General features: G+C 51.7%; 2 protein-coding genes across 3 annotated transcripts; one reads left to right on the top strand and one right to left on the bottom strand.

The window, feature by feature from the left end:
- Window positions 1-4,110: 4,110 nt before the first annotated feature.
- On the bottom strand, window positions 4,111-8,149 carry CDIPT (CDP-diacylglycerol--inositol 3-phosphatidyltransferase). Of its 2 annotated transcripts, XM_037065413.1 has the most exons (7): window positions 7,670-8,149; window positions 7,107-7,471; window positions 6,878-7,012; window positions 6,033-6,186; window positions 5,386-5,467; window positions 4,901-4,982; window positions 4,111-4,765 (listed from the first exon to the last, which is right to left on the bottom strand). In XM_037065413.1, the coding sequence occupies exons 2-7, from the start codon at window positions 7,147-7,149 to the stop codon at window positions 4,620-4,622; spliced, it is 642 nt and encodes a 213-aa protein (XP_036921308.1). In that variant the 5' UTR covers window positions 7,150-7,471; window positions 7,670-8,149; the 3' UTR covers window positions 4,111-4,619. The 2 variants fall into 2 exon arrangements, with proteins under 2 accessions (XP_036921308.1, XP_036921309.1); XM_037065414.1 differs by lacking the exons at window positions 7,107-7,471; window positions 7,670-8,149 and having other exon boundaries at window positions 6,033-6,199; window positions 6,878-7,005.
- A 168-nt stretch (window positions 8,150-8,317) lies between these two features.
- On the top strand, window positions 8,318-13,336 carry LOC119000446 (putative protein T-ENOL). The gene is made up of 5 exons (XM_037065415.1): window positions 8,318-8,659; window positions 8,944-9,094; window positions 9,369-9,402; window positions 9,609-9,666; window positions 12,333-13,336. Exons 1-5 carry the CDS (start codon window positions 8,579-8,581, stop codon window positions 12,366-12,368), a joined length of 360 nt encoding a protein of 119 aa, XP_036921310.1. The 5' UTR covers window positions 8,318-8,578; the 3' UTR covers window positions 12,369-13,336.
- Window positions 13,337-13,814: the final 478 nt, after the last annotated feature.

The following is a 13,814-nucleotide window of genomic DNA, read 5'->3' as shown; positions in this document are numbered from 1 at the left end:
TTAAATGGGCATTGTTGTCTCAAGTCTATGTCACAGGGGAGCTTACTGCAAGGCTGGGCAGAGGGGTAGAGAATACCCCTGAAATCTTGAGATAGTTACTACAGACTAACCCCGTCTGTAATGTGGAGGAAACTGAGGCAGGGAGACTAACCTGAAGTCACACCGATAGCCAGGGCCCCAAAGTCTTACTCATCTGTCCTCCAGGCAGTCAGCTTTCCTTAGACTCCAGGTGGGGGAGGAGATGCCACTGGTGAGAGGATGGGCCCTCCTGGCCATTCCTGGCCAGCCCCTCTGGGGCAGCTCCACACGAGCAGCATCTCTTCTCACTGCCACTGACTCCAGGGCCTCAGCTTTGTCCAGGGAGTTCTGGAGTCTGGCTGCAGGAGCATCCATCTTGCCCTCAGCACTTGGAAGGCCCCTTTGGTGCCACCTGCTGGTCACACCTGGCAGGCCTTCGAGCCAGGCACCTATGCACTCATTTGTCTCAGATGGGAGTGTCAGATGGGGAGGAGGATCCTGCAGAGGGGCAGTAGAAACTGGAATGCCTTCCTGGGCTTCTAGTATGGGTCCATCAAGAGCACTGGCGGGGGTGGGGTGGGGTGGTGGTCGCCTCCCCACCCTCTCCCATGACTAGCGAGGAGCCCTTATTTGGGGAAAGAGTCCAGGTGCCATTGGTCTTGCAGTCACACAAGTGGAGACTGCAAGGTGAACCGTTCTTCGGCCCCGGCACAGCAGTTACAGCCGTAACCGCAGGCCTGCCCAGTCTCTGCTAAGGAAGCAAAAAAGATCCGAGGTGAAGAAAGAAGCTTGGGTTTCCTTGACTGCGTGGCTAAATGGGGGCAACTCAGCCTCTCTGATCCCTTCCCATCTGTGAAATTGGCCGGCAATCCCCCGTAGTGAGCAGGACTGCAGCCTTTTTGAGTCTCCTTATTCCTTTTCCCCGACCAGGGAAAAGATCCCATGAGCCTAGTCCCTCTCCAGGATGAGGTGCATTTGTGTGGCTAATGGTTCCACTGAGGTCTGAGCTGTTGAGGCCGCCATTCTTTGCTTTCCCGTACAAACCAGCCGTGTGTGGTCCTCCCAGCGCACCTCTCCTGCATGCGCGATGCAAGCATGTGGCATGCCCTTAGAAGTCGTGGTGAAAATGGTGGAACCATAAGATGGGAGGAGCCTCTGTCCTCAAATCTCCATGTCAGGAGAGCTACCTCACAGGCAGGAGCACCTGATTAGGGCTTACCCTAAGTTAAAAATGAACTTCTATCATGTTTGAGCCCCTATACGTCTTGAAGTTTGTTATAGCAGTTAGGGTACCTTTTATCACGGGCTGAGAGGCAGCGGGAGACTCCGGCCATCTGAGCAAACAGCAGATTCTTGGGGGCCCCTCCCGTGACCTCTCTGAGGCAGAGCCCATTGGGTGGAGTGAGCCAATGTCTCTCATGGTGGTTGTTCATTCAATCTAAATGCACACACTTGAATTCCTAATCCAGCTGGGCTACTATAACCACAGATTGACTGAGTGTCTTGTGAACAACAGAAGTGTATTTCTCCCAGTTATGGAGGCTGGAATTCCAAGGTACCAGCTTGGTCAGGCTCTGGAGGGGTCCATCTTCCTCTTCATAGCCAGTGCCTTCTTGCTCTGTCCTCACAGGATGAGAGAGCTCTCAGGCCTCTTTTATAAGGGGTATTAATCCTATTCAGATGGCCTGTGACCTAGTCACCTCCTAAAGGCCCCACCTCTAAATACTGTCACATTGGGCATTAGGTTTCAATGTGTGAATTTTGTGGGTGCACAAACATCCAGACCACAGCAGTACATGATGTGACTCCACTGCAGTCCCCCCATCAAATTCAGTGCCTCCATTTAGCCCAGACTTTCCCCACCCCTCCCACCAGGAAGTCCCAGGGTCACCTGGTCCTAGGCTGTAAACCCAGGCTCATCCTCTGTAGATTCCTCCCGGGCTGAGTCCAGCCACGGGACCTGGGACCAAAGGCACCAAGCTGTCTTCAGTGCTGGTCGCTCAGGCTTCAGGTGCACATTCCACTTGAGTGGAAGATGCTCACACTCCTGGCCAACTCTCCCTCTCCTTTCTCACATCAGATAGCTGGATTTACAGACTCCTAACATCACTGTAAATGGTTAGGGCCCAAGAGCCAGGAGGCATTCAGGGACATAGGGCTTGAGTACTCTGAGGACTCATTTGGTTGGAGAAGTTGACTCTGGAAGGATGAAGGTCTTTTCACACCTTGACTGGGAGCAGGCCAGGTAGGGGGACACCTACAGAGCTGGAGGGGCAGCTCAGCTTTGTGAATCACTAACATCTCCAAATATAAATGTGTCCCAGGCACAGCCCTAACACTTGGCATTCATCCTACAAGGGGCCCCAGGAGAGTCCACGTGCGTTACTGCAGCACCATTTGCAGTGGCAGAACTTGGTCAAACAAATCAATGACGAAGTCTGTGCCGCCATTAGGACCACTCATGTGGACTGCTGTGTACGGTCAATGTTAAGGGTGCAGGATTTGGAGCCAAGCCAGCCAGGCTGGCCTCCTTCTGCTCAGGACCTCTTTCCTGTTAGGAAGTGGGCCGTCAAAGGCTTGCTGTATGGTTTGGTACGCAGTAGAGCACAGCTGTCAGGTAAATGGGATATCAAGCAAAAAACACTTGGAACAGCGGCAACTTGTTAGCAGGACAGCACAAAAAACTTTCAAGCTATGGAAAGATATCTGTGCGTGAAAACTCAGACAGACACATAAGCAATGAGCAGCAGTGGTGGCCTGGGGAGGAGCGGAAGGCGGCAGTTAACTTCACCGTCCTTTTGTAGTGTGTGTGGTTCAATCTACTTTGCCCTGTGAATATTTTGCCTCTTACTTTGAAAGATTCCTTCAATGGCTCCATGCTGCCCTCAGGATGGGGGCAAATGCCATTCTGGGCTCTTCAGGCTGCCTGATGGCTCCCCACAATCTATCACCAGTTCTCAGTTTCCCCCAAGCCGCAGCAGGTATTCCAGCGATATCATCTCAATGAGTTAGTTCCATCTCCTAAACTTGCTCTCTGGCTTCCCTGTTCTCGTAGCTGAAAATCAGGCCTTTCTTTTGCGTTAACTCTGCGGGCCCGATCCCTCCCTATCAGCTTCCCAAGACACCCACACCCTTTACCACCAGCCCTGAAGTGCTACAGCATTTACTACTCACAGGCCAGTGGGGTGGGGGATGGGGAGATAGTGCAGTCCCCAACAAACCTGGGCGAGGGCCGAGGGTCAGCTGGAAGCAGTGGCCTGTTCCCACAGATCCTGGGCTTAGGACAGGAATTGAGACTCAACACATTCCGGCTGAATTTCAGATGTCCTGGACATTAGGGCCTCTTGGCTAAGCTATTCTAAGAATAAAATGAAGAACATCTGCAACAACCCCCAGCACAGGATCTGGCATATGGCAGGCTCAATATAGTTTGAAAAAGAAAGCCAGTGCCAGCCAGCAGGAAAAGCTCAGCTGGTAGGGGTAGCCGTTAGTGACAAATGTCCAGGACAATGTCTACTCTGAGAGATGCCAAAAAAAAAAAAAAATGTGTGAGGGAGTGATTTTCAACCTTCTCAGGAAGAAGAATCAATCACCTGTAGTTTATTAAAATTGCAGACTTCTGGGCCCATCCCTAGAGATTTCAACTGTGGTGCAGGTCCTAGCAGCCAAATTAAAACATATCCCTCAGGTAGTACAAGGGCTGCACTCTTGAGAAACCAACTGACCTACCTGTATTTATTAAGCAACTTTGCTATCCCAGGTTAAAGTTAATCTTCTTTGTAGGGACAGAGAAGGAACAAGAAAAGTCAGTGCCCTCATGGAGTTTATATTCCAGCAGGGGTAGAGAACAGCAGGCATACAAAAAAAATTCAGACAGTCAGTGACAGTCTCATAAAAGAAATAAAGCAGGCGGGCAAGAGGACATGGCATGTCTTGGGTAGCAGGGAGGGTCTCTCTCTGAGGTCTCTGTGGAACGATGAAGAGGAGCTGGCCAGTGGACAACTGAGGGAAAAGCAGCCAGGAGGACCATCCTTCTTCCCCAAGCTCAACCCAGCTCCGGTCCAAGGCTATTGCAAAGGAAAGCAAGTCCAAGACAGTGAAGCCCCTACCTTTATTATTCAGGCTTTCAGAGCTAGGATGGATTAGAAAGAGGACGCTGCGATGGCTCCTTGTCTCCCAGCCACAGGACCTGCTGGCTTCCTCGGCCAGAGGCAGAGGTCTGATTCCCTGCCTTTTGGGAAACCTGGTCCTTATCCCATCTCCCTCATGCAAGTGTCCCTAAAGTCTCAGGCCAAGCCAGACGCCAAGGCCAAGCCAGCACGGCTGAAAATGCCCAGTCCTCAGGGAAGCCTCTTGGTGGCCCCGGAAGCACTGCCCATGTGGGTGGGAGCTCCTGAGCATCCCTCCTGATTTGGAGTCCGGGGGTAGAGCTGGCCTTCAGGATTACAGAGAACATCACTAAAGAGGCTGACTCCCTTCCCAGTGGGTTGGACAACACGTTAGAATGACACAAGCCTGGACCTCCCAGGAGGGAGAGGGGAGCCACGTGGCACAGTGAGACTCCAGGGCAGGTGGGTAGCCAGGGGATGGAAGTTCTAGGGTCACTTCTTCTTTGCACGATCTGCTGCATCCAGGGCAGCCATGTTGCGGGCCGCTGTGACCAGGTGGATGACACTGATGAGGGACTTGAGCAAGGCGACAGGGGCGGTGATCCACAGCCCCATTCGGAAAAGACCCACAGAGCCAACTGTGGAAGGGAGCAAGAGTAACACTGAGAAAGTGGGACACAGGCAAGGGAGGGGCCCATGAGTCTTTGGCCTTCATCTCCCTGGGCAGGCCAGAACCCCTTCCACCCTGTCCAACCCAGTCCCTCATCTCCTACCTAAAGGTCCCTCGGAGAAACTGAACAGGTAGAGGAGGCAGTAGAAGAGCTCATTTCCAGCACACATGGTGAACAGAGCAGGCTGCGCAAATGGCAAAAACATTGCTTAAACAAGAGGACAGGTCAGTGTGTATCCCCACCCCCCCTCCCCAACACAGACAGACACACAGGGGAGGGGGGCCCAAACCCTCTGAGGACAGGGAGCTGGAACTGTACTGGGGAAGTCAGGGTGCAGTTGGGGAGGTAGATGAAGAGCAATCTCAGCATATCACTTCTCTTTAAAAACCGCTTGCTGCCTGGAGCAATTCACACAGGCCCTCCCACTAACCCCACCCTTCTTCATACCTCAGCTTATAGGCCTCTCCTCCCCAGGATTGATTGTTCCCCCTTGGTTCTAGTACCCTTCCCTAACCTGGGACCAGGGCACAACCCAGGATTTGGCTGGCACCGGCTGAGTAAATAAGGGAGGGGTAGGAAATGCTCACTCTGGAGGTATAGTAGATGCGAAGCACTGGATTTCCAGACAGGTCGATCATCTTATGACTTTCACTGCCTCGGACCACAGAACTTGGAGAGAAAGTAGGGGAGTCCATGAACATTCATTACCACCGACACCCATGACATCCTCACAGCACCCTCCACAAGGGAGGTACTGGGACTGCCTCTGTTGTACACGGAGGAACTGGAGCCCAGCTGAGGGCCACTGTCTTGCCCAAAGTCACACAACTACCTAGTTGGGGACAGAGCCAAGATTCCAATGCCACATTCAAAAGCCCCCATGCCCCTTCCCAAGAGCTGTTATCTATTTGGAATCCTTGAATATCCAGTCAGAAGAATTTTAGGGACTGCTTAATTCAACTATAAATAGGACTTAAGCTGACTCAGAGAGGACGTGCCCATGGTCTTTCAACAAAGCAAGCTGAAAAGGAGACCTCTCAAGAAGCCTGAAGCCATCCCAGGCGCCCTCCCAGACAGCCTCCCTGCTGCAGTGTCTTCTCAGCCGGCCGACACCCCCCCCCCCCNGGAGACCTCTCAAGAAGCCTGAAGCCATCCCAGGCGCCCTCCCAGACAGCCTCCCTGCTGCAGTGTCTGCTCAGCCGGCCGACCCCCCCCCCCCACCCGAGCCGCACACCTGTGGAGGTGCAGCCAGTGGCTGGCCACGTCCAGGCTCATGCTGAGCTGGAAGAGAAGGGTGGCACGAGGGTACAGCAGCGCCAGGTTGACCAGCAGACACATGGTGGAGCAGCGGTCCGTCAGCATGTCCAGCATGGCCCCAAACCGAGTCCCTGAAAAATGGGGCTATCAGTTGGGAAGGGGCTGTTAGGGAGCAGGGCATCTGCAACAAGGGCAATATTTGGTGTATCAGTCTGATGCAAAGTCTAAAAGATGGAAAATGTCCACCACTCACTACCTGGGGAAAAAAATGAACTGTTCTCCATAGGGTGTGAGGTCAGCGCGAGGGCACCATGACATAAAATGAGGAGGCATGGGAGTGTGAAGAGAGAGTGGAAGAGGCGGTGAGAGTTAGTTTACAACTAACTCAATAGCAGAACCAAGGGTCCAGGTCTCAAAGCAAGGAGACTTGAAGTATCAGGGGAGTCTTGGGGATGGGTCTGGAGAACAGATTCAACCTTCCTGAAGCCATCTTCCTTCTCTCTCCATCCTTCCTCTAAACAGGACTTCTGGAGTCGGGATTGCTGTGCTTGGCACGCAGCAGACAACCAGTAAACACCTACTGAATGGAGAGTAATTCAGAAAACTCCAGCACTGCCACTGCCACGTCCAGTCTTGTGAGTTCTCAGCAACTAGCTTAAATCCTTTTGCTATGAAAAGGGACTTCTCAGTTGTGCTTTATAGAGATGGGAATGACGGAGCCCTGATTCCCGAGTACCTGCCCACCCTTAGGTCCTGAGGAGACAGGAAAGGGGGCAGTGGGTTGTTGTGCCTCAAGGTTGGCTGGGAGGAGTTGTCTGTCACCTTGATTAAGGATTCGAGCAGCATGTCCATCGAAAGCGTCCAGAAGTCCGCTCAGCAGGTAGAAAGAGGAGGCCGTGAGAGGGCAGCAGGGCATGAAGTAGAAAGAAATGATGGCGAAGACAATCCGGGCATAACCTTAGGATGGGACAGAGCAGACAGGGCGGGATCAGGGAGCTTGTCCAAGACCCCTCTCTCAGCTGTTCAGCCGGGAGCCGAGGGCAGCACTCACCAATTAGGTTAGGCACAAACAGGAAGATATTTTCGCTGGCCATCGCGGCGGTGCCCTTACTGTCCCGGGTCGGATCCGGAAGTGCCAGCTCTGTCTCAGCCCCGCCACGCCGCGTCACACTCCGGCCCCACCAACTGCGGACAAGACCCCACAGTCCCTGCCCGGCCCCAGATGTTAAAGCTCACTGCTGGCGGGGGCATAAGCAGCCCCTGATGCGCGGGGCACAGGGGGCTCACACACTCAGCGCTTCCTGTGGGCAGACCCTCGTCTCCGCCCGCCCCGGAGGCGCTGCAGCCTCCAGCAGTGGTCCCTCCTGATCCAGTTGTGTTCAGCTTCCGAGAGCCTACTCTTCTGCGCTCATACTTCTAAATTCGGAGAAAGGAAAAAGAGGCTTTTAAAAAATGGCTGCGGCCCCTTTAAGACCTGCCCGCTTCCTTTTCCTTTTCCTCCCTTTGCCCCTTCGCAATGGCTCGATCCAAAGTGCGGAGGGAGGAGAGGGGGCAAAGTACCGACGCCGAGCAAAGGAAGGAGAGGTCCAAAGAGTAGGAGGCCTAGGAAAGTACCTCCCCTTTCCTTTCCGAGGAGGGTGTGACTCCCTGCAGACAAATGAAAGGAGAAAAGGTTCCGTCCTCCTTAGTCTTTGCGTGCCCGAGGCAAGGGTATTTAGTACAGTCCACATTGCTTTCTTCCCCGCCCCGCCTCTCTCCGGCCTCATTGGCTCTAGCAGGCCCAGACTCCGAGATGATGGCTAGAGAGGCCGAAGGGTGGCCTAGGGCAAGGCTGCTACTTGCTTGCCCCTAGTGGTAGGAGAATTAGGTCCCAGGCTCCACCCTAAGTGATGTTCCCAAATTTCTCCATCCTCCGGAGCTGCAATCACAGTCCTCAAGCCGGGGTGGAGGAGAAGCCGGAGGAGCGAGTGCGACTTGCTAGGAAAATGCTCCCCTCCCCGACTCGCGCACTCCCGGCTTATAGTTCTAGAATCCCTAATCTCCTGGCAACGGGACTGCGGAATTCTCGCAAACAAGGGTTTTATAGCAACGGGTAGCGACGCCGCCCAGGTTGCCCCTCTTTCCTTACCTTCTTCCCTAGCTCCAACTCCCTGTCTACCCCTAGACCTCCCCGCCTCCCCGCCTGTTGAGTAGCTCAAGATTTCAACCCATCTGCCAGGTTGGGGATGGCAAATCGGCTGCCTAGTCTTGGGAAGGCTTTCTTTGGGTGGGAAGGAAACAGGCCTCCTGGGCGTGTCGGGGGAGGGGATTGTTGTGGGACTTCCCACCCCTCCTCATTTCCCAGGAGTATTTTAAGTCAATGATTCCCCGCCTCCGGGTCGTCCCCCGCCCCGTGAGAACTGAGACTAGGTGGTTTACCTAGACCCCTCGTTTGAATCTAGGCCTGGGGAATGATTCAAGAAGAGTTTGGGGAAAGCAGGCTGGTTTCTCAACCTAACAAAGGCTCCAACTGTTCCCAAGGGGATGGAATCCACTCGTACCAGGAGCAAGGAGAAAAAGGGCAGCCAGCTGTCCCAAGCTACGACCTTCTTGGGTGGAGGTTCGGTGAGCATTGAAGGGGAGTGCTAAAGGTGGAGGTAAACTGAAGTAGACAGCTCCTAGTCTGAGGGCACTGGGGCCTCCCCCGCTAGCCTATAGCCCTCCGCACTAGGCTCCGAGGCCCCCAAAGGCTTGCTCCCCACTTACAGCGCCTTCTAGGCCAAATCTCAAGGCCCAGCCCTTTAATACCAGACTTCTTAGACCCATATCTTGCAGCCTGCGAGCCCCTAGACCTAGTACTCCCATGTAGGAGCTTCCAGGCTGAGCCCTTCTGACTTTTCCTTTATCAGAAGGCTTCATTATCCCATTCTGAGGAATTTCTGACCCAGATCAGTGCAGAACTCACCGATGAGGCCTTGTTTATTGCTGGTTTCTACAAGAACCCTGTGCCGACCAAGGAAAAGCAGACACAAGACAGAGGAACTCAGATATCCAAACATGGTGATTCTCCCCCCCCCCCTTTAGCACCACTGTGTCCAGGGACTGTCCCACACCTTTAGCTCAAGTTCCCGACTCCCTGCCAACTGCAGCTGACTTCTCCCGCAATCTGTGCCCATCTCCCCCATCTCTTAACCAGAACCCCACACTGCTAATCCAGGGCCCACTCCTCATTGACAAAGGGGATCACTTCAGCCCCTTCCTCCCTAGCTGCATCTGCTTTTGGCCATGTAATTAGAGGATAATAATCTCTGTATCTGGGGCCTCTACTTTTCAGTGATCTTCACCAAGACCCGAGGCACTGACACCTGGTGAGTGAGGCTTCAAGGGAGATGCCCTTTGTCCTAGGACAAAGGCGGGGAGCTGTAAGGGTCTCGAGAGAGTGAGGGTTTGACAACATTTCAGCAGGGTAGGGGGATTTTTAGCCGTAGTAGTCCTATTCTCTTCTGCGCTCTGACCCTTGAACTCAGGGTCAGAGTTCTGCTCTGACCATATTCTTTCCTTCTGCCATCTGTAGCTCTGACAGAAACCATGCCTGCACCAAGGCATACCTCCTGCCCTCCCCTCATGACAAGGTATGTCCAGGGTTCCTGGATGACAAGGTCATTCAGTATTAACCAAACATGTAGAGTTTGCATGATACTTCAGTCCCTGTTTTAGGAATTGGGACACAGAAGGGAATGACACAGTTGTTGGTCTTGTAGAGCTCTCAGTTTAGTGTGGGGCCAGTCATGTATGGCCAGTTACAGTGAACTGTGGGTGAGTGCCCATGGTGAACACGGAAACAGCACGAAGAGCACTTGTCCCAGCCTCAGCTGGGACAGAAACAAAAGAATCATGGAGATTCCTGGAAGAGGTGACATCTGCAGAAAGAATTTTCCAGGAAAAAAGAGTTAGTAGGGGTATTCTAAGTGGCAGGGCTTGTGTGAGCAAAGGCACAGAGGTGAGTGTCAGTAGAGTGAGTGTGAGTGTGTGTGTGAGTTGCAGGCCAGGTCCCCAGTTGGGGGGGGCGGTGTTGTGAGAGGCAACCAGTCAATGTTTCTCTCAAAATGTTTCTCTTCCTCTATTTCTCCCTCCCTTTCCCCCTCTCTAAAAATAAATAAATAAAATCATTAAAATCAAGAAACATATCCTTGGGTGAGGATTAAAAACAAACAAAACAGAAGAAGATTCACAGATTCAGAGAACAAACTGAGGGTTGCCAGAAAGGAAGGGGGTTGTGGGGCTGGGTGAAAAGGGGAAGGGATTAAGAGGTACAAATTGGTAGTCCCAAAATAGTCATGGGGATATAAATAAAATACAGCATTGAGAATATAGCCGGTAATACTGTAATAAGTGTCTAGTACCCGGGCCAGGTGGGTACTAGACTTATCAGGGAGATAACTTTGTAAATTATATAACTATCTATAACCACACTATGAACACCTGAAACTAATATAAAATAATATCAGGTGTCACTGTGATTTTAAAAGAAAAACAGGAAAATTGAGTTTGGTAAATAATTCTAAGTGTTAGGGGGGAAAAGTGCAGGAATCAGATGACTGCCTGGTTGTGATTTGGGTCACCCTAAGTCTGGTGATGTTGTGCCTCTGCTTAGAACTCTCCAGTGATTCCATTTCAAGTAAAAGCCAGTGTCCTTCAGTGGTTTACAAGGCCGTATGGGATTCCTGTCCCCCCCTGACCCACTGTCTCACCAACCTCATTGCCTAGAATTGCTCCCCCAGTTTACTCCACTTTCAGTCCTGCCAGCCTTCTCATTCTTCATGGAGCATGGGAGGTGTCCTCCCACCTTTGGACAGATTGGGTTTGATGTGCCCGTAGAAATTCCAGGTGGAAATACTCTTTAGACAGTTTGAAATACGGCTTCAAACTCAGTGGAGCAGTCTGAGCTGGTGCGAGAGATCTGATCTGGAAGGGAGGTGGCATTTGAAGGGTGTGCAGTTGCCCCAGGCAGTGTGGGGGTGTGCAGAGAAAGAAGAGGCTGCTGAGGATGGAGGTGTGGAGAACCTTTCCTTTAAAGAGCTTGGCAGAAGAGAGCGAGGTTCATGAAGAAAGGGAAAAAGGAATTGTCAACAAATGCTTGTTGGAGTGTCTACCCCAGGCCCCACAGACCACGGGGTAGTACTCTCTGTCAGAGGCCGCTGCTTCAGATGTCTGCAGCCAAGACCAGAGGCAAATATACGTGACAACAAGCCACTGTTCTTGTCCTAAAGAAACTGACTTTCCAATGCCTTTGGGGCATTTGATCTTTCCCAACTGGGCTTTGGTGTTGGAAACAGCTTGAAGTAGCAAAAAAGCCCTGGGCCTGAATAGCTACTTTGCTGTTCACCTGACAGCTGTCCTCCTGCAGTACATGTTGCTTCTCCTTTCCCCGTATGTCAAAGGGAGGCTGTGGACAAAATGCCCCGTGAGAGCCCTACCTTCCTGTAGAGTAGGCTACCTCTCCTTCCTGATGGTGTTAATTGAGGATTTTGTCCTGCGCTAAGGCCCCTTCATCCACCTGCCAACCCCCAGGGGTTCCAAGAGCCTTTGCCTTCCTCATCCTTGAGAAAGAACATGGAAGCTTACAGATCTTTGAATTGCCCCTTGAATTGTAGGGCATTGTAGGTGAAAATGTTGGGTGGGGAAGTGGATGAGTAGACTGGGGAGGGTAGGTAGAGGGGCAAATGGATAGATAAATTCATTGAATATTTAATAAGCCCTGTGTGCCAGCACTGCTCTAGGAGCTGGAGTACAGAAGTGAGCTGTATAGAGTCCCTGACTTTAAGAAGTTCAGGTGGAAGGTGAGGGATTAGATGGTAGAGAGATGAATGGGTGGGTGGGGGATGAATGGGGATGGGGATAGATGGGCAGACAAATGAGTGGAAAGGTGGATGGGGAATGGTGGGTAGATGTGTGGATGAATAGACGGATGAATGGAAGCAGAACGGTGGGTGTACAGATAGATGGGTGGGGGATAAGGGTTGGATGGATAATTAATGGGAGGATATAGTCCTGGTTAGTGTGGCTCAGCGGATTGAGTGCTGGCCTGCGTTTCTCAGTCCAGGCACATGCCCCGGCTGCAGGCCAGGTCCCCAGTAGAGGGCGAGCAAGAGGCAACCACACATTAATGTTTCCCTCTCTTCCTCTCTTCCCTTCTTTCTAAAAATAAATAAAATATTTTAAAAAATTAAAAAGAATGGAAATATAAAAAAATACGTGAGTCTTGGGTCTAGAGTCAAGGACTCTTTTTCTTTTCCAGGGAGCCATGCCCAGCAGCTTGACATCCGGAGGATGATGCCAATGCTCTCTAGTGCTGCCCTCGCGGTCTCGTGCCCTCCCCATCTGTCCCTCTGGCACATGCCCCAAAGTCCCTCTCTCACAACTCATTAATCACTTCCGTTTTGTGGAGGGGCTGGGCAACTCCTGGTCGTGAGCAGCATCCTCCCTGAAGCCTCCAAAATGTTCTGGAAACATCAGACACCTTTCTATTCGCAGCTGGAAAGGACACTGCCAGAAATCCAAGGCTTTAATAAAGAGGCAGAGATCCTTCCCTTCTTCCAACCCAGGTAGTGCTGTGATGTGACTTTTCTGGCATGGAGATGTGGGAGGAGTGGCCTTTTCTTTCATCCCCACATGTGGGTATATTATTGGAATGTCTTATTATTGGAGTGGTTTTAATTCAGGGCATCATCTATCAGCCTGCTGGCAGAGGTGAGCTCATGGGTCCTGACCCGGCCTCCTAGCCAAACTTGAGCACCTTCAGGTCTAGGCCTGTGGCATCTGACCAGGTCTACCCTTGCTTCTGAGGTGCAGCCCTTGCTACCAAAAGCAGTGCTGCGGTCTCCCCTCTGAGCTTTAGGTTTTCGCGCCAAGGGGGACATAACAGGCTCATTACTGGCTGGAAGGCGATGCAGTAGGCTTTGTGGATTTGCATTTATATCCCAGTCTGGCCACTACTGCGGCTTTCTGAGGAAGTCAGCTCACATCTATGAGCCTGTTTCCTTATCTGAGAGTAGGAATAACTGTTCTTGCCTCACGGGGCCCTTGTGAGGGTTGAAAACAATGCATACAAATTAGCGCAGTGCCCGGCATGGCATAAAGGCCCCGACACTTAGACTACTATCAAGATCAATTTGCCTCATATTCTCCTAAAATTCAACCCCCTTTTGAGTATCTTAGTATCCTTTTGAGGGACCTAAATGTTAAACTGTATTTAAATATAAAATTTTAATTAAGTAAAGCTCAATTAACTTGAGACCCTTTAGACAAACAGCCTATAGACTTCTTACAGTGTTCAAAATTAGATGAAGAAAAGGACACTGACAGGATATGAAACAAGCTCATTGTTTAAGAAATGCTGCAGATATGACCAGTACCGGGTAGACCTGTAACAGCAGATATGCTTAAGTGCCAAAAAGATGGGGTAGGGGGAGAGAGTACTTAGATGGATACCGAAATTCTCAAAAGGGGGTAAACTCACCATGTGAAACGAATTGACAGCTGTCTGTCCCGTCAGACAGTGCAGTGGGACAGGTGGCTGCTGTCAGCCATATCCGACTGGGAGGGCCTCCGGACATCTCATCTTGGTGGAGAGCCAGCTGGGGCACAGAGGGGGCTTATCCCAGTCAGCCCTCCACAAAGGCTGACCCTAAAGCCTGCTGTTTGGACCCCTTGGTAGTGCCCTGAGCCTAGTCTTAGATTTCCATATTTCTTTCCAAATTGTTTCCCTCCCCCCAACCCT

Source organism: Sturnira hondurensis, unplaced genomic scaffold (assembly GCF_014824575.4).
Source record: "Sturnira hondurensis isolate 20B ecotype Veracruz unplaced genomic scaffold, ASM1482457v3 Scaffold0015739, whole genome shotgun sequence".
Lineage (NCBI taxonomy): Eukaryota > Metazoa > Chordata > Mammalia > Chiroptera > Phyllostomidae > Sturnira > Sturnira hondurensis.
The sequence above is the reverse complement of the archived record's forward strand: the minus strand, read 5'-3'. Positions and strand labels throughout refer to the sequence as shown.